This window comes from Varanus komodoensis, unplaced genomic scaffold (assembly GCF_004798865.1).
Source record: "Varanus komodoensis strain SLA01 unplaced genomic scaffold, ASM479886v1 scaffold24, whole genome shotgun sequence".
NCBI classification, from domain to species: Eukaryota; Metazoa; Chordata; class Lepidosauria; order Squamata; family Varanidae; genus Varanus; species Varanus komodoensis.
The window spans coordinates 10,877,405-10,903,057 of NW_025335641.1; the positions used below are offsets into that span (position 1 = coordinate 10,877,405).

The 25,653-nt window shown below is 43.0% G+C and overlaps 1 protein-coding gene across 2 annotated transcripts in view; it reads left to right on the forward strand.

Moving 5' to 3' along the window:
* ALG14 (ALG14 UDP-N-acetylglucosaminyltransferase subunit) overlaps positions 1-21,888 on the forward strand; it is a 35,226-nt gene extending 13,338 nt beyond the window's left edge. For both annotated transcript variants that reach the window (XM_044432496.1, XM_044432498.1), the window contains one exon: positions 19,884-21,888. In XM_044432496.1, coding sequence (XP_044288431.1) covers positions 19,884-20,114 — 231 coding nt within the window. In that variant the 3' untranslated portion in view covers positions 20,115-21,888. The remainder of the gene's footprint in view (positions 1-19,883) is intronic.
* The last annotated feature ends 3,765 nt before the right edge of the window (positions 21,889-25,653 follow it).

Consider the following 25,653-nt stretch of genomic DNA (forward strand, 5'->3'; position numbering starts at 1 on the left):
ATCCAAGCATTTTATCTGAATAACTGGTTTATATTGGTCACTTGACTGACATTTTAGCATTATATGGCATCAATAAAAATTGATCCGATGCCAACAACTGTTCATCAGAACAAAAAATGCTCTGGAGATCAAAATGCCTTTGACCTCCTATAAAAAAGATTCTGGCGGAGTGCGCTATGATACAGCTACCTATCCTGTATAATATTACCTGCATATTATGCATGTTATTTTTAAAATTAGTTAGAGAACAGGTAGGCAAAATGTGCACATGTATAGTATTGAATTTATTTTTTGAAAAATGAACCTGTGACTTCTCTACAGAATTCATTCATTTCCCCATATCCTCATATCACCTCGTTGAAAAAAAATCCTTCTTTTTGAACGTGAATTTCTCTTGAAAAATATCCTGAGAACCTGAATTGCATAAGTGGAAGGGACAATAATGGTGTGTGATATTCAGATATATTTCATATATTTGAAATAGATGTTTCAGTCCTTCAATATTTGTTGAAGATATTGAGGGCATCAATCAGATGGGAGTTTTGTGTGCCTAGTACCCTCATCACTGGCACTGGTGACTGTCTGTCCTCAGTTAGGTATGTAGGATGCTGATATGTTTTTTGGAAAACCTAATCAAACGCTGCCGAATTGTCCCATGGAATGGTTGTCAGAACTCTTATCGAGTTGCATGCTTTCCTAGATAGAAAGAATTGTTGATAGAAGGTAAGCCAGCCCTTAGGCTCAAGGACAATGGGGAAAGACTGGAGTTAGCTGGATCAGAGCAAGAGTGGAAATTTTTCTCTCTCTCAAGGAATCCCATAATCTCTAGCAGGGGGCTGAAGCCAGCAGTTCATAGGGCCAGAACCAAAAAGAGACCAGGACCATCTCCCCTCTTTCTCTCTTTGCCCCCCTCTCCACCCAGTGGGGGAGACAGATTCCTCTTTCAGAGGGCAGAATTTGCAACCAGCCCTCGAAATCAAGCTGAGGGCTGGAAGGTGCCCGTTCCACTATATCGGAATGTGCTTTGTGACCAGGTCTTCAAAGACTGATCCCCCTTTTGACAGTGAGGTGACTTCCCCCTCTGCAAGTAGATTAAGAAATAAAAGCTGCCTCTGCCTCATATTCCTTTGCCTGTTCAGCACTAAACTAATCCAGGAAGCATTATCCTTCTGCTAAAAATCTTATGTCAATTGTCTTAACTTTTCCCTTGCTCACTCACTCTCCTCGCTTCTTTCTTTCCCATTATCATACAGCTTGACCAGTGCATTGCATGGATGTTTATCAGAATTTGAAAGACCCATTTGGTGCTTGAAAGCAAATGCAATAACAGCATATATTTAACTGCCTATGGGTGAGAGTGTGTTTACTAAACCCTGGAGTACCACATTCTTGGCAGGATATCAGGGCCAGTAGGTTTTATGAGGCTTGAGAGAGGCAAAACAAAAAGCTGGTTCTGAGTGACAGCATTCTGCCACAGAACTCAATATCTAAGTGTTAAAAATAGGAAACAGCAAGAAAAGCATTGAATGGAACTCAACTTGCATAGCTGTGATGCTGGAATTTATGGAGAATCTAGGTCTTATAAACAATGTAGGCGGATCCCTCCCCCGCACACCCTTCTTGTGTTTCTACTGTACTGTTATTAGGCAGTAGTAGGATTTTGGAATGCTTTTAAAAAGTCGGCTGCATTCATGAACAACTGATCGTGCAAATTCCTGTGCCCTCCCAAACTCCTCTTGACTACAACAAGAAATCTGAGGAGTTTAAGGAATGCAAGATTAAGCAGATAGCAAGTACCCCCTACTTTCATCTTCTAGAAACAGGAAGCAGTCAAATACTTAGCCCTCAGCTTTTGCAACAATGCGCAAGCATGTATGCATACTACCCTGAGCATAAGCAAGCATTTCAGACTTTATTTTGGCGGGCTGCAGGCGGGTCTTCTTGCTCCCATTTCCCACTTTTCTTGCCTCCGCATTCTCCTCCTGCTTCCCGTTCTGAGTTTCTTTACCCATCGCTGCTCCTTTCCTCGACTTCTTTCTCCCCACCCCTACCGCATCTGCCCCACCACTTTCCTTCCTACCCTAGCTGAGCATTCACCCCCTGCACAGGGTCTGCCTCCTCCCACTTGCCTCAGTGGCAAGGAAGCTGGAGATCAGCAGATCAGGCGATGAATGTCCTGCTCAGCCAACTTCCTGCTTCCTAGCTGCTGAGCAGGGCACGGAAGCATTGGCGGGGATGAATAAGGGAGGACACTGGGGGTCTTGTGAGTGGCAGGTAGCAGGGTGCCCATGGAGCCAGGTTGCCATCCCTTGCACTGTACCACCCAACGCTATGCTGTTGTACAGCCATGCATACCCTGCTTCAGTGGACTCCCAACACTGAGCATTCTGCCTAGACCATCACATAACAGTATGTATGTATTATATGTATATCTTGCCCTTCCTCTGGAGAAGTTCTTATTCTCTCATTTTCCCTACCCCACATTTTACTCTCAGTATGCCTCTGTGGGGCAGGTTAAGCAGAGAGACTGTGATCGACCCTGGGTAAGCTGGGCAGGGAGTTGGGTCTTCCCAGTCTGGCATCCTGACCATTACATCACAATGCTGCGGGCCTTTGTGTCTGTTGTCCTTCCCCTGGCAAAGCAACTTGACCCATACATCTGCCCAAACAGGGTGTTTTTCTATATGCCCAGAGGTTTTTTCTCCACTAAAGGAGCATTGAGACATGACCAGGCACAGGCAAGTCATGCAGGCCACATGTGACCCATCAGTTTTCTGGGGGTTGGAAATGCATCCTTGGAGCCTCTGAACTTGGCCACCCCGATGCAGAGGATAGTGAGTTTTAAAGAGGATTGCATTTGGGGAAGGCAGAGTGAACTGGGGTGCAGTGCAGTTTGAGTGGAAATTAATTAGCTGGTTTTGTCTTCTGGGTAATTTAAAGAAACCCTCCTAAATAGATCGACATTCGTGTGTGTGTGCATAGATTAGCTCGTGCAACTTTTATACAGCTTTGTGCATTTATTTATTTTATACCCCACTTCACAGCTGCAGTTCTCTTACGAGACTGTGGCCCATATCTTTAAAGTGCCTGGTCTCAGGCCTGGCTTTGCTTGATTCTACTGACAGACCTAATAGGCTCCAGTCTCTTCCTGCCGGCTGTAGGAGAAAGAGTGAAGAAGGCAGGATTGCATGTGGCTTCCTTAGCCTTAATGGATTTCATACTTGCTTACAGCTGCTTGGGCTGAAGGCAGCCATCTCACTGGAGGCCGAGTGTAATAAGTTGTTCAGAAACATAGCCAAGTAGTTCGTGCAGTTTGCCTACTGTTTCAAGGTGCTAGGATAGACACGCTCAGATAGAAGGGGACTATTCCCCCATGTGTTTATGACCCATTTTGGAGAGGAGGAGGCTCTGTAAGATGCCAGTTTCATGAGCTTGTTAAATTCACCATAACAAACAGATAGATTTGTTATAGAAACGCTCACTCAGTGGAACTATATGAAAGGCGATCTTTATTACACTTAGCTAAAACTTTCCATTCTGTCCCATTCTCAAAATGTCTTAAGTTCATACCACTTCAGTAGCGTGCTGGAATGGATAATAATGCATTGTTCCTTTATATCATGCTCACTATTGGTGGAATAAGTTGTTCAGTTGTTCAGTAAAAAACAAATTACTTCCCAATATACACTTGGTTTCGTATCTTCAAAGTTTTCACATACAGGTCACTTAGATATGCTGAGAGTGACTTAAAAATGAAAGAAGACATTTTTATTAGATGGAATATTTTACATTATTTAGTAGAATTTCCCCACTGACTATAAGTTATCTTTCATAATACTACTCTTTTCTTTTATATTTCTTGTCTTGTTGTTTTGGTATTGTTATTATTTAATTTTGGAGAACAAATTTTTATGTATATAGTTCAGACATCACTGCTTACTGTTTCTCACCCATTTCCTGAACACGTGGTGAAAATTGCTGCAGTCACATACCATCCATTAGGTCTGGCCAAAATAGGGCAGTTCATGAGCATGGAGAATGTGCCCAAAGAAAAGTTAGAGGATTCTGGGCGAATCCACTAGTTTACTAGCCAGGCCAGAGTATTTATTTATTTATTCAAAGCTTTAATGAACCGTTCTATTAGAAACCAGCTCTCAGAATGGTGTGCAAGAATTGAAACAGTGTAAAAGCAAATGAAAAACAAATATACTGTAGATGCATTATCAACATAGTAATAGCATTCATTGGGGCATAACGTCTATTAAAAATAATAATGATAATAATAATAACAATACATAATATAAGAATAACACCAATCACAGAATGTCAATGACCATATAGAGAAAGGTAATATAGCAGCCAAAACATTGTTTAATAATTGAAATGCCAGGAAAATAAAAATGGTTTTGACCCGGCACTGAAATATATACAGAGTCCATGTTAAGCACACCTCTTTGGGAAGTGAATTCCATAAGTGGGGTGCCACAGTCAAGAAGGCCCTTCCCCTTGTGACCACCTTCCTTGCTTCTTTTAAAGGTGGCTCCTGGAGAAGGACCACCATAATTACTTTAGGGTCCAGGTAAGTGCATATGGGAAGAGATGATCCCATTTAGGGCTTTATACAATAGTGAAAACATCTTGAAGTAGACCTGGACTTCAACTGGCAACCAGTGTAGCTGATAAAGGACAGGGCTTCTGTTTTTATGACCTGCACATACCTGTAAACAGGTGGGCTGCCCTGTTTTGTACCACTTAAAGTCTTGGGACCATTTTCAAGGGCAGCCCCACATAGGTGCATTATAATAGTCTAAACATGAGGTTACCAGAGCATGGATTACTATTGCTGTGTTCTGCCCATCCAAATGGGGACGTATTTGGTATCTCAACCACAGTTGATAGAAGGTGCTTCTGGCCAGGAATGCTACCAGGAACTCCAGGGACAATTCTGGGTACAGGAGCACCCCCAGACTCCACACTCTGTCCTTTAGGGGAAGTGCAACCCCATCCAAGACAGGGTTGATATCCTCCCTCTGGACTAAGGCACCCCCTACCAATAGTCCCTCCATTTTGTCTGCATTAGGTTTCAATCTGTCAGCCCTCACCCAGTTCATTATTCCATATGGACTATGATATCATTCATACTAAATGTAAAGGTAAAGGTTTCCCCTTGACATTAAGTCCAGTCATGCCTGACTCTAGGGGTGGTGCTCATCTCCGTTTCCTAGCGAGGGAGCCAGCGTTTGTCCCCAGACAGTCTCCGAAGTGCACATACATCATTCATACTAGGCATGATCTAATCTAAACTAGTTAAAAATTCCATTGATTTCAGCAGAAGAGAGATAAGCACATTTTTAAATTTTTCTACAGAAATCAATGAAATAAGCATGCTTAACTTTGGCTGGATCATATACATTCTTCTGAATATATATGTGTGTGTGTTATATGCACAATTATCCTGCTAGACTATTCAAGCAAAATGAGGTACACAGTGCATATTAATGTTGGTCTAGAAAAAAATAATTATAGAACAGTAACCCACTCAGAACCCTAACTGAAAAATATAACTGCTCATATGAAAAAATATAAATACCAGTCATTGATATCTATCAAATTAGGTATAGATAAATGCAGTGCTTTTTTTGTAAAAAAAAAAAAAAAGGTGCCGGAACTCACCTCTTGGGGTCAGTCACTCTACACACACACATAAACATAATGGTCACTGCTGTAAGCACTGAGACCGTGACCACACAACTGATCCCAAGCTGAGCAGCGTCCCGAGCCAAACAGTGCCCTCCCGAGCAGCGCCGACACACACGCAGCCCGCAGGCACTATTTTAATGCTTTTTGCCACCGACCTGCTACTCCCGACAGGGTAATTCACAATCACATGGAAAAATCCGTCAAAAAAAGGTGCCGGAACAGCATTCCGGTGCGTTCTATGCCAAAAAAAGCCCTGGATAAATTCTCTCCCTAATCTAGGAACTGTACCTCTTTGGTCCCATTTGTTTTACTGGGACTTATGGCAACTTGTAGCTGTGCTACTGACTTAAATCAGACCTAAGTATGATTAACTTTCTCTGGATATAAACACATTTACTATATTGTTGTTAATTTATTAATGTTGCTTAGTGTTGATTATTCATGGAACTGGGCTGAGTAAAGATGTTGCTTTTGGTTTGTTTTTGGTTTTGCTTGTACGGTGAATTTCTTCTGAAACCAACTAATTTCTTCCCTGTTGCCAAACATATTAGGAATACATTTATCTTTATTTCTCTGTATGGTTTCAGACTGTTACCTTCTAGTAGTGTTGCAACAGGCAGTTTCAACTAGTTTGATACAGCTGAAGTACAGGGGAAGTGAGGAAAGCAGTGATATGATCTCCAGAATTCAGAAAGAACATGGTGTGGCTGATAATTAGTAAGCAATTCTATCTGATCATATAAGAGAGATCTGAATGTTCTTTGTTTTGTCAATAACAGAGATTCTGTTCTTTGGGATGTTTGCTTTGGAAATATCCAAGCTGTCAACTCTCTCTTTCACTAGATAATGTTTCAGTAGGTGGGAGAGTAGCCAGAATGGGATTTAAGTTGCCTAAACATGGCCTTAGTGCACTTCATGGACGCAATCCTATCATTTGCCATTTGCAGTATGCTCTCAGATATTCTCCTTTACCCTCCCAGGGTTCTGCAGAGCACCCAAGAAGGTGATAAACCAGACATTTGGATTCCATTTTGGGTGTAACCGTGGTATTAATATTTCTGCTTATTGGGAACAAACACGCATTTATTTATTTATTTATTTGGAATTCTTGTATGCTGCCCCATTCGCATAAGCCTCCAGGTGGCTTCCAACAAATAAATATCAATACAAATACATAAAATGTATTTGTACATAGCATGCTAGCATATACTGCCCAATTGCTCCCATTTGGCTCATCTTGCCAATGGAAAGAACAAAACAAACCAGGAACCCTCAGTCCGTGGTTTGGCTAGCATTGTGTCCAAACCAGGTTCCCAGCCTTCTTGCTCTTCTGGCATACTGGAATCCAAAGCCAGCTTTTGTTCTCAGCTTCAGACTTTGGCTGTTTAGGATAACAGCAAGCTGGAGATCCTATTTTAGATGTAACAGTAAACCACTCGTGAATGGAGGGCTTTTCCTGGTAAGAGGAGCCAAGTGGGAATGATTAGACAGTATATACTAACATGCTTCCCATTCCTGATAAGCTAGACTTCTTCAGAATTTTGGCTTATTGTTATCTGCAGACAAAGCCACTAGCCAGGCATTCCATCTTGCTTAGGCCCCACAGGAGAATCCACTCCTGCTTCTTCTGTGCGTCTTCAAAGCATGGAGCACTGGAGAGGAGTGATATACCTTGAGGACAGCTTTCAGTTTAAGTAACCACTTTGCCACACTGCTTCATGGCCAGCATAGCCAGCAGCACTGCCAGAGATCCCATATTTCACAAATTCCTAAATCCTTTGTAAATTATAGATGGGATTGTTCCCTCCCCCACCCCAGAATTCCTTTATCCCCCGGTTCTCCTTCTGAGAATGCCATGAATAGATTAATCAGCAAGTGTGGTCTTGCTGGGGCTCAGAATAATGTTTTTGGCCTGTATTCAATATTCAGTATTTACATAACCTGGAATTCTGTTTATTAACAACTTCCTTCCACTAAAATGTCATGGTTTGATCATTAACACTCATGCAGGCAGGCCCCACAGGAGAATCCACTCCTGCTTCTTCTGTGCGTCTTCAAAGCATGGAGCACTGGAGAGGAGTGATATACCTTGAGGACAGCTTTCAGTTTAAGTAACCACTTTGCCACACTGCTTCATGGCCAGCATAGCCAGCAGCACTGCCAGAGATCCCATATTTCACAAATTCCTAAATCCTTTGTAAATTATAGATGGGATTGTTCCCTCCCCCACCCCAGAATTCCTTTATCCCCCGGTTCTCCTTCTGAGAATGCCATGAATAGATTAATCAGCAAGTGTGGTCTTGCTGGGGCTCAGAATAATGTTTTTGGCCTGTATTCAATATTCAGTATTTACATAACCTGGAATTCTGTTTATTAACAACTTCCTTCCACTAAAATGTCATGGTTTGATCATTAACACTCATGCAGGCAATCTAGCATCGGTTGCCATTAGCTCTGCACATTGTTGCTTTAGCAGTGCTTGTGTCTGCTTTTTATTTATGTAAGCATTCATGTAATTTCCCGTGGGCAGGGCTTTAGGGTATCTTTCATGAACAGTCATGAAAGCAAGTGACACAATCCGTTTAGGAAAGGCAGAATAGTAACGGGTAGCTTGTCTACTGAACACTCCCTTTGCAGCCCTTTAAAGTTTTGCTTCAGAATTGTGGGTAACTAGATTCACCTTACAATGGGAAAAATTGAATGTTCCAGCTTACTGCTGCAGAGATGAGTGTGAGGACCCTGGCATGAGACACATAAACTGAGTGCCTTTGTGAGATGTTCAGTCACTCTTGATTTCTTGATCTGACATTTTAAAACTTCTTTTGCATTCCCTCTCCTCCTCCTCCTCCTCCTCCTCCTCCTCCTCCTCTACTTCATTTTTTGAGACAATATAATTCAGGGTCCAGTTCATGAGGTCCCAGGTTCAATCACCAACCCAAAGCTGTGTTGAGAGCTGGCTGCCTTCCCAGTGAGCTGGATCAGGGAAATGGTATGGGACCGGCCTTCTCAAAACATTTGACCTTCAGGTGTTCTGAACAAGTACTGTCAGCATTCCTGACCACTGGCCATGCAGGTTGGGTCTGGAGTCAAAGTCCAGAACATCCGGAGGGCACCAAGTTGAGGAAGATTAACTGCTTCAACAAATCATATCTAAAACAGCTGTTTGTGTGTTTCGAATTTACAAGACTTTCTACTCTTTCTCAAAGGCAAGCTACATTTTTATTTTGCATGTCTATATAAAAAAGTGATTATTCTGGTGGTGCAGGCCCACCAGGCAGAAACAAGTATTGGTACCGACCTCACTGCAAAAATAGAACATTAGAAGCAGGCCGTCATCTTGCTGGAAATGCACCATGCACTTAGAGGCCTTTTGTTAATCAGAACATTCAATGTGCAGAGGATTCCCATGAACCTGATGACCCTCAGACACCACTGGAGGATGTTTCCGTTAAGCCGGAAATGCCAGGCTTAAAACCCTGGAGATCATGAGATGGGCTTGAACATCTCATGGAATAAACAAACATTTTTTTTCTGGGGCAAGTACAATTTTTTCACAAGGCAACCAAATGATGATCTGGAATGTGTTCTATTAGCTTTCCTCTAGCATGAGCCTGATGGACCCTGTTGCAGAGGACAGACCTCTGCTGAATTGAACTCTCCAGTTCCAGTTAAACATAAAATACCCTAAGCACTGTTGTCATTTCTTTGTTTTTATCCTGTTCCTCAGCCAGAAAAAGACTCTGAATCAGTAAACTGGTAAAAAAGGCCAGTCCCTGTCTGCAGCCTTATAATTTTAAAAAACATGTCACACAAGGGGATGGGGAGGGAAAAGGAAAACATAAAATAGATTGATTGATTGATTGATTGATTGGGGTATTTCTAGGCCGTTCCGTCATTTCTGGACGGCTCACAACAAAATTCTGAGCAGGGCCATTAGCATGGCCTTGCTTTGCTCATCAACACCTAGCATCCGGATAGCAGACTGAAGAGGCAGGTCACCTGATCAGTTTTCCATGCTGTGGCAAGGACCTATATTCTATTTCAATTGTAATAATTATTTCAAAAGGCTAGAAATTAGCATAGTCCATTTTTATGCGCTTTTGCCCCTTCTTTTGCCCCTCTCCCCTTCTTGGTGATACTTGTTTTGCTGATTCATAACTGGCCATCCATTCAGTACTTCATTCAGAATGTGCCTGTTCTTTCTCTTTCATACCAGAAACTTTCAGAGGCTGTTTTGTATTCAGTTTTGTACCTGAGACAGTTACCTTCCCCAATTTATGCAGAGTTTTTGTGTAAGTCAGGTTGTTAGTTTTCTTGTGTTTATCTTTTCCTGCATGCCATGATACAATGCTGTTTAGAATCTTAACTGTTGCTACTTTCTTAAGTGGAAGCAGGCTTTAAAAATGCTCAGAAGGTAAAAGATTGTTCTGAAACTCCTTGTTCCTAAATGTGTTAAGACTGGTTTTACTTGCTCCCTTCTACTGAAAATAGATTATGAGGCAGAGTTTAATAAGCTTTACCAAATGAAGAAGGAATGTGCTTCATCTGCACAAGGCAGCTATGAACTATCCTTGGAAGTAAAATGAAAATTGCTGCCCAATCTTAGCATGTCTATATAGAAGTTAAGTGTCACAGAGTTCATTGGAGCTTATTTCTAAGTGGTGGGGGAATGCAGGATGCATAGAATTGTGCCCCAAGTGTTTTTAGAATCGATGTATTATCTCTAAGCATCTCTACTCTGAAAGAAATCTCACTGTGTTCAGTAGAGCTTACTTCATTGTAAATGAAAAGCTGCTCTTATTTGGGAGAAGCCTCACTGAAAACAGTTTGGTATTGAGCTGTTGCTGATGTTAGCTTGGAGGGAAAATATATTTTTGTTATTTTAATCTTTGGTCTTTTAAGGAACAAAAGGGAGAGTTGCTCTGAAGTTTCCTTAGTCCAGGAATGCTGGATCTTTCTTTCTCTGCCAGTCCCATAACAGTTATTCTCTTGCCAATGACTCTGAAGGAGATGAAATTAAAAGATTTATCCTAATTTTTAGGGGTGTTTTTAAACTATAAAAAGGCAGGCATATCTATGTGATTAATCCTGTGAACATGACTGTTGCACACCTACTTGTGCAAGTGTGTGAGAAATAGGGTAGAAATAGTTGCTCCATTGTCTTCCAGGGAAGCCTCAAGGAAGCAGCCTCCTTGTTAGCAGCCAGCCATTCTGCCTTCAGCTGCTGAGCAGCATGTGGGAGCTGCCCATGTTCTACCCACTTCCGGAGCAGCCAGAAAGACCCAGCCTTCCTTGCTGTTCTAGTAGCCAGCCCATCTCCTGGAGGCTGCTGGAGGCTGGAAGTGTCAGCTAGCACCCGTGGTAGTTATTGTAAGAATAATGGTTATGTATTTTCTTCATAAGTCCCTTTGAAGGTAATTCTGCTTGCAAAGTGACCCATACATTTATGAAACATTGGGATGGGCAGGGCAATCCTATACCCTTTAGACAAGAGTTTGGGATTGGGCAGAGGGATCTTTGTGCTGATGGAGATAAGCTTTGCCGCAGCAGGGGGTGGTGGTGGAGGCGGCATGTCTTTCTTGAAGATCCTGATACACCCACAGAAAGCTCTGCATGTGTAGATCTACCATTGAGCCCCAAAGGGTCCAAGATATTACTGGCATATAAAGACCCAAACTGCTTAGGACCATAGTACCCAGAAGATCGTCTATTCCCATATAGACCTGTTAGACAACCATGATCTGGAGAAAGTCTTCACTCCCCGTGCCACATCCTGCAGATCTGCATCTGGTATAAGCATAGCGTTGGCCTTTTCTGCAGTGCCACTTTCCCTCCTGAATGACCCCCCCCTCCAGGATTTATCAGGCAGCAAATATTAGATGCTTTTAACATTTCTTAACAACATTCTGTTTATCATGGCTTTTCCTGACCATCAGCACAGTCCTTTGCACTGTTAGACAGAAAAAAGTCCCGCATCCCAGCCAGCCACGGGCTTCGCTGCTCATACAGCATAATCCCGTGTAGGTTTAAAGGGGGGGGGGAGCAGTAGAGTGCAGTGGTTGGAGTGTTGGACTGGGACTTGGGGAAGCCGGGGTCTAGTTCCAACTCTGCCATGGGCCAGTCACTAACTCTTGGCCCAACCTACCATGCATGGTTGTTGTGAGGAAAGAATGGAGAGGCGGAACAGGGTTATATAAGCTGCCTTGGATTCCTTGCAGGAGAACAGGCAGGATATAATTATAAAAGTGAAAGAAAGAACTTTTCAGCTCTCACTGTGCTGTGAAGTAGCTGTTTGAAGAATGCTTGGAATTATAAAACTAAGTTGTTTCTGTCTAAATGTGCATAGGATTGTGCTCACAAAGCCTTATCTTACAGAACTTTGTAATTTGTAATATGTTAATGACATGGAACCTGCAAGGTTTGTGTTATAATTTGTAACTTCATTGGGTTTTATAGTACATTGTTTTGTATTCTGTTAAAAGCAGCTTTGGGAATTTTTAATGGGAAAATTACTTCTGTCGTAAGTCAATATTGAGCAATCAGTAGAAGTACTATGCAAAATTTACCTTCAAAACGAACTAATTGAGAGACTTACTGTGAAGTTTTTTAAAATGATGAAAAATGTACTCATCATTGGGTGATTCCTTTTGTAGGAGAACCCTAAAATACAGAAGTGTTTGCTTGAAATACTCCAGCTGTCTTTATGAACTCTTGTGAGTTTACACTGTAATGCATAATATATTTGCGATTGTGAGATATTCTGCAACAGTCAACCTCATCTGTAAAGATACTTTAACAAAAGAGAACTAATATTAAGGGCAGTTGTTTTACTTAAACCTTATCTGTGTTCTAAACTGAATCATTTTAATGCATTTTTCTGATGCTTTGTCACAAATTGTGGGAGCCGTGTATGGCTGTTGAACAGTATATAAAAGCAATAAATAAATAGAGACTCGGACATCCATTTTGATAGGGCAAATCATTTCAGGAAGTGTCTTCGCATTTGTGTTTGCATTTATTTATTAGATTTATTATGGGGTGCAAACACTGTACTGAGGTGGCTGCGCATGCACAAAAAGCTGCCTGGTTGATGGGAACTCAAGCTCAGATAGTGAGGATGAGCTTGTGGAATCTCAGCATGTCCAAGCAATAGAACAAGGTCAGGACATGTCTGAGAAGACAGAGGAGGGGAAGGAGTAGTAGGGAGCCCAGGCTGATTCACCCATGGGAATGAGGAGATAGGGAAAGTGGAGGAGGAGTTGACAGTTTGGGCTGGTGGGAGCCCCAGTCTGTTGATCTCTGAGGAGGCTGGACTCGTCTCGCAGCAGGAGAGTGAGAATAGGGGGCTCAGTGGTTTGGCAGGCATGGAAGTCCCTCTTCCCTCTCTAGGTGCCAGCACTGGTGGGAGGTTCAGTCGGGGGATGGGGGGTGGGAAGAATACAGATAAGCATGATTTTACAGCACCCCGTCTTCTGGAGCAAGATACCAAAAGGGTTATAGAGAAGCAAAGGAATGATTGATGTTAAAAGAGGGCTCAACATTTCACTCTGAGTGAACTGGCTGGGTAACAATAGTCTGTTGGAAAAAGGAGTTTTGGAGTAGCATGTTTACTCAGGAGGAGGACCCCAGCTCACAACATTGATATCCCACTTTGCTCCAATGAACTCAAGGTGGCTTACGTAATTCTCCTCCTCCTGCTCAGTCTTATCGCCACAGCAGGAACCCTCTGAGATAGGTTGAGCTGAGCATCTGTGACTGGCCGAAAGTCACCCAGTTGGCTGAGCAGGGACCAGAACCCAGATCTCCCGAGTCCCAGTCCCATGCTCTTAACCACTGCACTACACTGGTTTGTACGGCCAGCCAACCAGCTTAACAAAAGGAAAGAAGGTAGCATGGTGCCAGCTGACACGCAGTATTGTCAACCATGGAAAGCACTGTGCAGATGTTCATAAATTGTATTGGTGGGGGCGATGTAGGGATGCATGGGCCAGGCTTCTCTTTTCACCCCTTCCTTTCCTACATCAAGCAGAAAGATCTGAGAAGGGATAGTAAACGCATTCAGCTGATCATGGATGTTTCCAATCGTGCACAGGACTGAGTACATTTCAGCTGAATGCAAAGAAGGCCTGTGGTGGCAGGGCCAGTGACTAAGTCCTTCTGGGGAATCCACTTATGAATTCCAGTATAAGGCTAACAAGGGAAATAGCATGAAAGATTTGCTCTGACATTGAGTGGGCCAGCTCTTTTGTATGCATGCAATTGCCCTTCAGAAGCTCTAGGATTTCATGCAATGGCAAAAAGCTGCTTCTCTTTTGTCCCAGTTAAGCTTGACAAATGAATGGCCATGCAGTGGGCCCTAGTGCAGCCAGTAACAGGCTATGCTGCGATTACCTGCAAGCATCATCATCATCATTATTGGCGGCGGCGCAGCATTTATATTCTGCCCCTTTTCACCTCCTCCATTATCTCTGTACTAATGCTGTGCAGTGGGTTAGACTGAAATTGAGGTCCTGGCCCAAAGACACCCAGTGAGCTTCATGGCCAAGTGGGGTCTTGAACCTGCCCCCCCCCCAAAGTCCCATTCCAGCACTTTAACCACTAAACCTCACTGGCTTTCCTGCAAGGCAGATGGAGAGTAGGGATACTAAGAAGCGATGGTTCGTTCCTTAATAGCCTTCAGAGTAAGTTTCAGGCACTAATCAATGTATGCTCTATATTACTGAATATATTTTACCTTTTCAGCAAGTGTCATACTTTTCATTTCCTATCCCGAAACCCAAAAGTGGAAAAGGCCTGTTTCTGGTGTGCTGTTGGGCCATCTCCATGTCACACAGCTAGAAAAACTAGTTCTTCTGCAGCGCAAACCTGCCACACCTCCATGCCACTCCTAGCAAAGAGCAGAGGGGGATTGTGAATGGAAAATGGAATGAGGCTTCCTTCGCTTTGACTTCTACACGGTTGCTATTGCACTGCTCGTCATCAGAAGTCCATCACAACCCCCTCTGTGCAGCTTGTTCTCCAGGAGGACAAGCAACCTGCCTTCTCTCACCTCGCCAGAGCTTTTGGAAGCTGCTGCTGAGGCCAGTGAAGAGAATTAGTGAGCCCAACTGGGATGCCCCTGCCCACCTTGCCACTCGCAGCAGACAAGAAGAGCAGAGGGTGCGTGGTGCAGCGTCCACGGCCGGCCTTTCGGTTGCTCAGTCACACCAGAAGCTCACTGTGCCCAAATGATAGGATAATAATATATTATCATTAAAAAAGGATATGTGTCTGCCCATCTGTGCCGTAATGCCGGAAGCATGGAAAAGAGATGCTGGAAACTTGGCATGTATACGAAGGGGCTCCTCAGGTGCACAGCTCAACATTATTCTGTTTTTAAAACCCCTTCGCTCTAAGCAGTGCTTTTTTTGTAAAAAAAAAAAAAAAAAAAAAAGGTGCCGGAACTCACATCTTGGGGTCACACAAAGCCAGTCACTCTACACATACATAAACATAGTGGTCGCTGCAGGCAGAAAGCACTCACTCACTATCAGCCTGGACACAAAAGCAGCCCGCAGGCACTATGTTAATAATGTTTGCTGCTGATTTGCTACGCCCAACAGGCGATTCAAAATCACTTCGTAAAATCCATTGGAAAAAATGGTGCCAGAACGCAGTTCCAGTGCGTTCTGTGACAAAAAAAGCCCTGACTCTGTGTAATGTTAATGTGTCCCTGTGCCTGAAACCCATCTACAGTTCCATCTACAACCACTAGGGGCAGGCTTCCCAGACTGACAGGGCTTTGCAGCCCAGTTTGAAGCTGCAGCGGATTAGGGGGCCAAGAGGCAGACTTCTACACTCCTCCCCTCTCCTGCTGCCCAGCAGCCCAGCTCAAGGGGTGGGCAGACTCCTCCTGGGCCACGGGGGTGCAGGTGCCATGCGTAGGAGTGCATGGCGCAGTGTATCCAATCCTGAGAGATGCATACCTTTAGTTGAAGGCTTTGCTGTCTCAGACTAAGGGCTATTCTAACTCGTGCAAAACTGCTGATGGGTTGATAATAAGCGGGTTCTGTTGACTAGTCTATAATAAATCCCTGAATGACTTGAGGGCTACATAGCTGAGCAGGCAGCCCTCTGGTACTACCCGCCTGACATTGAGTGAGGATGCTGCCATAGAGTTGGCACCTGTGTGCTCATCTAGGCACTGGAAGCATATAACCAAGTGCTCTCAGTGGAAAGCCCTGAGTTATGAAGTACCATTTCTGTGGATACGTGCTTGGGCCTGAGCTTGGCTAGATGTCAGCTGGGCCTTCTTCCACCAGCCTGGAGTAAAGCTGGTTTTGCTTATAATGTTGTAAAATGTTATCGGTCCTGTTTATAATGCTTTGCTTATAATAAAAACACAATTCAGCCAATACTGTTATTGCTGGTGGCACAGGGAACAACATTAAAAACAATTTCTTCTTTAAAAAAAAATAACTAGCGGGTTGCCTCACGTTTCCCAGGAAAGTTTCACTGGAACTGTGTCAACAGCTTACTCGGGCAGAAATCCCATTAAAATCATGCATGCATAGCTAAGGGCAGGATTGCACTTAAGCAACCAAGTGAGGATTTCAACTAGATTTGAACTAGAGACTCCCACAAAGCAAATCTGACATTGTCGCTCCATTGCCCTGCCAACTCCTTCTGGGAAAGGCCCTTGTAACTCTATGCTTTGTAGGACTCTAGCAATAAGGGAATACAAAGATGTTAGTTAGGTGCCTTCATGAATTGCTGCCAAAATTCAGCCAATTATTTGGCTACAAACCATGCTTTGGCAGGAAATGTGGAAATACAGTGTGTTGCACTACTGCTGTTAGACTCACAAAGACCAGTCCCTGCAGTGGCTTTCTGCTCTGATAAAGTCATTAAAGCTTCCTTCTGCAAAATGGCTTCCTGTTAAAAACAAGTGTTTGTACTAAGGAACTGGGGTCATTATCCTCTTTCTGTTTTGTTCTTAGCTTGGGAACCTCTAGAGATCTCCAGAACATAATTAAAATGCACATAGGCATTTATTTGTTTCAACAAATTTCCAAAACTAGCCACCCTGCACTCCTTCTTTAGCCAGTTTGGCTGACATTTAAGCCCTGTAAGGCTGAGAGCTCTGGTTTTTGCTGTGGAACTAGTAAATGTCATGCGAATGCATTGCCACATTCAGTTGACTGAAGCAGCTTTCATTCGCAAAGTGTCAAGGTTCAATGTGTGCAAAGTTGTGGCAGTTGGTGGGGTGGGGGAAAGAACAGCTTTTGCTGAGCTTGTCCACGGTGCCTAGCAATACATCAGTGCTTCAGTTAAGCAGATCTGCTTTCTCTTTTGGTCCTTGAGAGGTGTGTATGTGATGGACAGACAGCCGTTGGTTCAGGCGGTTCATTATTCTGAAGAGGTTGTTTCTACAGCACAGTCTTTATGCTTGATTGGTCTGAAGTTGGTCCTGTTCCCTTGAAGCTGGCTTATGCCCTAATCCAGGGCTGAGGAACTAGCAGTTGTTGGGCTCCGGTTCCCTTTGGCCCCAGGCAGCTTGGTCAATGGTTGTGAATGCTGGGAACTGCTGCTCAAAAGTGCCTGAAGGGCCACAGCTTCCCCATCCTTGATTTAATGTTTCAGATTACAGATGTGCATATTCAGTTCTGTAATTGGCGCAGGGTGGCTACATGATATGGAAGCCCTGTGCCGGATTCTTCCCCTTGGTGATGCTTACCCTGTACCCTGGTGCTGGTATGAGCTGTGCTTCCTCAGAAGCAGTAGCCTATGAAACGCACATGAAAATAATGTCAGGACCAGTTAAGCTAGACCTGACATAGACCTGAGAGGCAGAAGACAGCACAGGACTCCACCATTCGTCATGCCCCTCGCGGTTGGTCATCCGTCTCTCCAGCCAGTAAAGCTGGAAAATAAGTGGAACTTCTCACTTATCCAGTCCCTCTCAATGGAGCTGGATAAGAAAAAGACACAGGCAGAGCCTGGGAGAAATCTTTTGACATTGGGGGACCCACTGTTGTAACAAGCAGTTACTTTCTCCAAGGCGGTAAACTGCAGATACGTTGACTATAACTCCTGTCATCCTTGGCTGACACACTGGCTGGGAACTGTAGTCCAAAATGCTGGAAGTCACCAGGTTAGAGAAGGCTGTGCTATATGAAAACCGAGTTCTAAAGTTTCTCCAACAGTAGGGCCATTACCCAACTAAAAAAAAAACCTTGATCAACTAATCAAATGAGTTTAAGACTGCATGAACCTCCAAGACAGGGTCTCCCCCCTTGTTTCAGAAGGTTCACACACTTCTCAGAAGGGTTGTGCCTATGTGAAGATAGTGCACGTCTTTTCAGGTGGTTCTTGCCATCTGCACTTTTTTAAAGTGTGTATGTTTGCCCAATTTTAGATTAATTTTAAAGGATTAAAAAACTTTGGGGATAATTGATTGCAAGTTGCAGCTCTAATTAAAAGAAGAGAGCCCAGGCAAATGTTTTGAAAAGTTGGTGGGGTCACAAGCTAACACCCCAGAGTGGTTTTCTGGCAAAACTACAGCCAGTGCTTCCTCGATGCATTTGTTTTTCTTGTTGACTGGCAGCAGGTTAGGGAGCCAGGTTTGGCCCAGCGGCTGCTAGTTGTGCCTTTCTAAAACAGACTACCAGAGAGCCAGTGTGGTGTAGTGGTTAAGAGCATGGGACTGGGACTCAGACGATCTGGGTTCGAGTCCCCGCTCAGCCATGGAGCCAACTGGGTGGCTTTGGGCCAGTCACAGGCTCTCAGCCCAACCTACCCCGCAGGGTTGTTGTTGTGGGGATAAGATGGAGGAGGAGAATGATGTAAGCTGCCTTGAGCCCTTTGTAGGAAAAAGGCAGGATATAAATCACAATATAAATAAATAAAAACCCTGTGAACTACCCAAATTGAAAGTTATACCCAGATGAAAATGTGATGTGGTAAGGGTAAAGGGCACATTATGTGCTGCCAGTTCATCATTTCTGAGCTAGGTCTCTCTTGAATTATTATAAGAAATTTCAAAAAACTGTTTTTGTGCTCTAGGGAAAAGCCGTTCCCGTTTATTTCAGTGGGCAAATAAGTCAAGATGGAGGTGGGTTGTGGAGGAGCGATTCTTAAAACAGACTGCTACCATTTCATTTTCTTCATCTCCATCATGGCCTACGATAATAGTTCTCTGAAGTCCAATTATAATAAATTCATGGATGAGTCATCCTAACCACATTCTCAATTCCCCCCACAGAAATCTTGGATAGTCTCAGAACACTTTATCCTCTTTCTTTGCTTTTGCCTGATAATTTTCTCAGAACCTCAAGCCTGCTAGACTCCTCTTAAGCTATACGCTTTTATTTCATATTTTCATCCTCCGTCTAATTTAGAAGCTTTAGGGAGCTAGCAATAAAAATAGCAGAAAACACCACCTAATACCCAATGCATGGGGCAGAACTAGATGTTAGGGGAACATGTAGGTATCAGCAGAAATGGAGCTCCTGCATTCTTCACCTCCACACCCTCATTGCCAGCGGTTACAAACAGACCGTAAGCCTATAAGCACAGCCCTGTTGATTCTGCCTTTCTTGTAGTCATAGGGAGGGCACTATCCTGCCATTTTTGTGTCTTTTCCTTTAGAGCTTGTTCTTTCTAAAAATGGCTGGCAAATGCTGGGAATTGTGGGACGTTTTCCCTTACAGCTCCCAGCATTCCCTAGCCACACTTTTCCATCTGAGCACGCATACAATTCCCCCGTCTCACACAGCTGCAGTCAGTGTAACATGCTTGTTTCCATCCTGTATGAGTAAAAGACTCAGCTCTAGGCCAGCTTAAACAGGGAAGAGGCTGGGGCATGCTTTTTTCTGTCTAAACTTGTGTGACATTGTGCTTTTTTCTGTATCTTTGCTATTAATGACTACTTTTTGTTTTCTTTTTAAAACAATAATGTCTGAGCACGCATACAATTCCCCCGTCTCACACAGCTGCAGTCAGTGTAACATGCTTGTTTCCATCCTGTATGAGTAAAAGACTCAGCTCTAGGCCAGCTTAAACAGGGAAGAGGCTGGGGCATGCTTTTTTCTGTCTAAACTTGTGTGACATTGTGCTTTTTTCTGTATCTTTGCTATTAATGACTACTTTTTGTTTTCTTTTTAAAACAATAATGTTCTATTCATCTTTTTTTTTCTTGCTAGGTGCTGTGTAATGGCCCGGGCACATGCGTTCCCATATGCATCTCTTCCCTTCTGCTCAGGATGCTGGGACTAAAGAGAGTAACCATTGTGTATGTTGAGAGCATCTGCCGTGTGGAAAACTTGTCACTGTCTGGGAAGATTCTTTACTACTTTTCAGATTACTTCATTGTTCAGTGGCCTGCTCTGAAAGAAAAATATCCAAAGTCTCTCTATCTGGGGCGAATAGTATGACAACAAAGGACAAATTCACCTCCAAATTCTTAATATGCTTGAATTTCTACTCAACACTCACAAGTTTGTACAAATCAAGCAACACTCAGGAAAGGATTCCTAAATAAAGTGGGATTATCTGCATGCTATCCAAGATTGCAAAACTGGCAACCTAGAATGACGCTTCGGTTCCCCATTCCATCAGCGATTTGGCCTGTCTTGTTTCAGTTTTTGGACCTTTGTTGTGAGTGTTTCTTGGCCCTTTTCCCTTGATCCACTTTTCACCACAAGAGAGGTTTTTTTAAGGTGTTAAGGAATGAGATAAACTGGGTAATATGGCAGGGGCAAAGGAATATTGGAAAGTGTGAAATAGGATTGTTATTATTTGTGTCATCCATCAGAATGTATCACAGAGTAGAGAGGGCAGTATAAGTAATCTTATAAAAAAGACACGTCCCTCCCCTGAGCTTGTATGGGTCATCAGTGTTGATTCCTGTTTCATTTTATCACTTTGGTTTTCCATTTTTCCTCCTTGATCTCTCTTTCCTGCACTCTCTATCTAAGTATCTATCTAAGGTAACATTCAGTTCAAAGATGAAAATTATTCTTAAATATATGATGTGGACCTGTGTGTAAGACACCATCCTGGACGCAAGGAATTAGGCCTGCTGCCTCACCAGTTCATTCATGAGGGTACATACTGTATTCTTCGCATGTATTTCACATGTTTCTCCAACATACTGAGTGATGCTTACAGTGGGTGGTCAGAAAGTGGATCCCTTGATATTTAGGACTTCCATTCCCAGCTTTCCTGACAATTGAACATGCTAGCAGGAGTTCTCAGAGCCGAAATCTAAAACATCTGACATCTGCCCAGCCTTGCTCTACGCTATTGACTCCCATTGAACTTTGCATTGAGAAACTCCATGGGGAAAATGCTGGCCTTTGTCAGATATTTTCTTCCATAGCCACTTCTGCTCCTCTGCTTCATATATTATGCAGTTAATAGTCTGGGCTGCATTTACTTGCGTGCAGATTTCCTTGACCCGTAGACTCATTTCCAGAGAAAGACTATGCTGGATGTTGGGATCCTGCAGGCTCACTTCTAAAGCCATTAGGGTGCCACAACAGCACAGAGAAGTTGCTTAATCATGCCCCTAAAATGCAAGAAACGGGTTCTTGCTCTAGTAAATAACCCCTGTTTCCTGTATGCAAGCAGTGAAATCCCTGGTGAATATTTTAAGCATAAAGGAAACCGATGTACTAACTTGGCTTCATGACAGTTTTCTCTCTTCAGCCTTTCCAAAACGCCAAAGTATTAAATCCTGTATCCTTTTTCCTTTTGGCCGGTCAGAGTTGGCCCTGTGATCTAAAGTTCATTTCTAAAGCTTGGTGTTGAATTGTTAAGATAAATGAAAAGGTAGCGGATGCCCCAAACAGATGCAGCGCTTGTACACGGAAGAGACAGATTTTTCCAAGTTGAGCATTAAATCTTTTTTAAACAGTGTTCCATTTCAGAGAACAAACTGTCATTAGGAGGTGGTGAGATCCTTTAGCAAACTTCGCAGTCCCATGTGTGAGTACTTAAATGAACATTAACAATGCCAAAAAAAGGAAGAAATGAAATGAAAAAATTCCACTTTCTCAGTGAACCTGAGTTTTGTATATGTAGGTTTTGTCTGTTTAAAAGTGCAAGACATGTTTAGTCAATCTTGAAGCTACCCCTCCCCTTAAATGGGAAATGGCGCTTAATATCAACACTATTAGTAAATAAATTTTGACTGAATTTCATCAAGTCTGTTGCAGCCATTGAAGTTCATCTGGCAAATCCTAACCTTATTTGTTCTGTATATAAAGCAGAATAAACACATCTGCCATCTACATACACAGTTATATTGATGAATACATTTTGGCTGGAGAGGCACATACATTGGAGGAAGTACCAGGAAAGTGGCAGCAGTCTGTGTGTGAACCAAAAATGGAACACGAGGAAGCCCAGGTGACAAATCTAAGTATGTTGTGACAAGAGACTAATACCTTTTACTTGCTGTAACACCTGTGAAAGTTTCAGTAATTCGTTCTGGAGAATGAAGAGCAGTTTCCTAGTTGCTGGTGCCCACAGTTTACAAATAGGACCAAAGGGTTTGATTTGGGGTTTTCTTCTTGAGAAGAATGCTATTTTGATGCTGCTGAATGCTGATGCAAGTTTGGCAAGAGAAGGAAGCTTATTAGAGGGCAATCTTTTCTATGGTCACAAAGTATTTTTAATATCCCGTGAGGATCTGGTTCGGATTTTCTGAACAGCTCAGTTTTCATTTCAGCGGGGAAACTGGAAATCGGCATAGCTCTGATGAAACCATCAATCACAGCGTTTGGCTTGGCATAGGCTTCTCAGGACTTCGGCTTTCTAAAATCATAATAATACATTTCTGGACCACATAGGGAAGGGGTAGTTAGATGAACGAGTCAGAAATCATCTAGGGACCAGCAGAGAGGTTCGCATCTCCCTTTCTGAATGCCCTAATAAACTATATCGTACTAGGAGAAAAGCCATACACTAGGAAGTCTTTCATTCACATGCCACAGCAGCCATAAAATAATTCAGTATCATTAGACAAGCAACTTGCTCAGCCCCAGCACTTATGATATAGAAATAATGTCCTACCTTTTAGGGCTGTTGTTGAGATTCCTGAGAGAATGAATGTGAAATACTTTGTCTGCTTAAGAAATGGCTGGTTTACACACTAAACATTATTCATCCCCCGCTTCCACATTATGCTAGCAGGCTAGTCCTTACTGCAGAAAGTGCAGAGCGAAGCATACTGACTTGAAAGTAAGTCTGATCTGAATGAATGGGGCCTGCTTCCGAGTAAGGATGCTTAGAGTTATGGCTAAACTTCTCTCGGCCCAAGAGCTGAATTCCATTGCAGAGATGCTACTTTCCCATTGTGGGTGAAAGCCAAGTACCAAAGAAGTGGAGCCAAAAGAGCAAATACGACATATTCCAGCTGAACACTTCCTGCCTGTAGCTAAACCATAAGAGTTGCATTTCAACATTTTTAGAAGGGGGGGAAATAACACAAGGGGGGTGGGGGGGACACAAAAGGCAGGACAGGGGTGGGGACAGCAGAAGGAGGTGAGCTGGGGAACTTTTGGGGGCCGTTTGAAACCTGCTTGGAACCCTGAGCTGCAGCTTTTACACCGTTGTTTAAGAGTGCTTTCACCTCCTGAGTGAGGCAACAGAAGCTGATATGAATAGCAATGACCTGCTTTAGGTAATATGGCACCCATTCCCGTCTATAAAACTACACAAGTAAGTTTTCATTTTCATTATTATTCAGTGGAACTGATTCCCAGGTAAGTGTGCTCAAGACTCAGCCTTATTCTAGTAGCAGGTGAAAGAATTGTGGAATTTAGTACAGAACTATAGACATCCCAGTATATACCAGCAATTTTAAAAATAATACTATTTTATCTCGCCGTTCATTCACTGACATTTTATTTCACAACAATCCTGCAAGTTAAATGAGGCTGTGAGAGTAACTGGTGCAAGGTCAACCTCTAATCTTAATGGCCAAGCATTAACACCGCAGATTTGAAACTGGATCTCTCCGGTCTAAGTCCAGTCCTCCAGTATAGAATACTATCTCTCTATATTTTCCTTTTGTAAAACAAAAATGACACATTCTGTGTGAACATAATTTCTAAGGCTAATCTCTCCAACAGGGTATTCCATCCAAGCTGAACTAATAGACTTTGGTTTGGCCTCATTGTGTAGGTTTGACTGTTTGATTTTCCTTTCCTTTGTTTGGTTTTCTGTAAATCTTTGTCCCTACACGTAAGTGTGAAGTAAAGTCAGAAGTAATTGCAAAAGAATCATGCGTGCTGGTTTAGTTGGAGGAGCACTGTTACTTCGACCGTATGTCTCTCTCACATATTTAATAACCCTCTGTCTTTAATGGGACTCTGTACGACGGCTGAAGGTTCTTTCTGGGGAAGAATTCTGGGCAATGTGTGTGAGCGAGCAGTGAATATCCTTATACAGTACCTGACACAAAGATCTACTTACACATACTACCTTTTGACCTAGTAATTCAAATGGGAGTTATGTTATTGGGACTTTTGTGCAGAGTTGAACATTGTTTTGGTAAATAAGGGGAAATGGAGTGCTGTCTGTAATGACTCAGACTCTTAGTTCCCTGGGAACATTCATTGTGTGCTCCTTTTGGGACTTGCCAGTATTCTGCAGTCTAAAAGAGGCCCACCGCTTTTGCTTAAACGGACAAGGATCCTCATAGCTTAGTAGCAGAACAAATAGTGGATCAAAGGAGTGAAGCTTAGTTCCCCACATTTCCAATGGAGGTCATCGCTGCCAAAAGGCTGGGACCTCTGCTGGAGCCAGTGCTGATCAGAGTAGCAACGTGGGCCTGGATGGATATTATGTCAGACCACTGGCTATCTATACTGGATGGACTCTGCTACAGCAGCTTTGTAGCTTTCTGAGGCATTCAGTGATGGGTTAGAAAGAAAAGTAAGTGTGCATTTCTATCCAGCACACAATGAATATGGCATATTGGACTGGTCCAGAGAGGCAAGATTCAATTCATGCTTGGCAGAGTTGCTATAGGTGGACCTTAGGAACCCATTCAAATAAAGAGGCCAAGCTAACATATGTAAATTGCTGGTAGGGTCAGATAATTCCCAAAGATCTTTCTAACTTGCCTTTTAAAACAGTGGTTGTTTTACATGTTGCACCATGTTTTAATGTGATTGTTTTATCTTCTGATTTTTCAGGGCTGAACCATCTTGGTTGGTTTCAGAAAGGCAGAATAGAAATATGCATTAATGTAGTAACAGGCAAAATTCCAATCTGATGCTTGCTACCAGTATGCCAGGTGGTGTTTAACCTTCCCCTGCTTTCCCCCTTTCCTCTTTTAATATCAGCAACCCCACTGCCCAAGGATGAGCTGGAGAAACATGAAAGGTCCCTTGTTACCTGTAAATTACACATCCCTCCCTTCCCTCTCCACCCAAAGGATGCAACAAAGGGCTGAGCCTCACATACAGCATATAGTAGTTACAAGAGGGGGAAGCGATGACCTAAAAACTCACATGCACAGCCCTGAACACCTTGGAAGGCAGGGTGGTGTACAAATAAATATAATGAAGGTCTCAGACACTGCTCTTAGGGATGGACAGCAATACAGAATGTGTATGCATGTTATTTTGCAACTTCTATAAGCATGTTCTGTAAAGGGGTGCATTACAAGCAACCCTGTTGTTCCTGGTGGGGTTGCCCTGGGCAAGGTGAATACGTAGACCTGTTAAGCATTTCACCTGCAAGGTCAAAGCCTGACTTTGATCTGTGGTTCAGTTTCATAGGCGGGTGTCTTACACCAAACTGTTTTGGAGAATTAAAGGAAATTCCTCTTGGCTTGTTTAGACTTGTTTAACATCTATGTTGTGTGATTTTTAATATCTGTAAGTTTAACACATTAGCAAAATCTGGAAGAGAAGGATCCCACCTAAGGTTGGAAATGTATTTTACTGCCAATGGAAC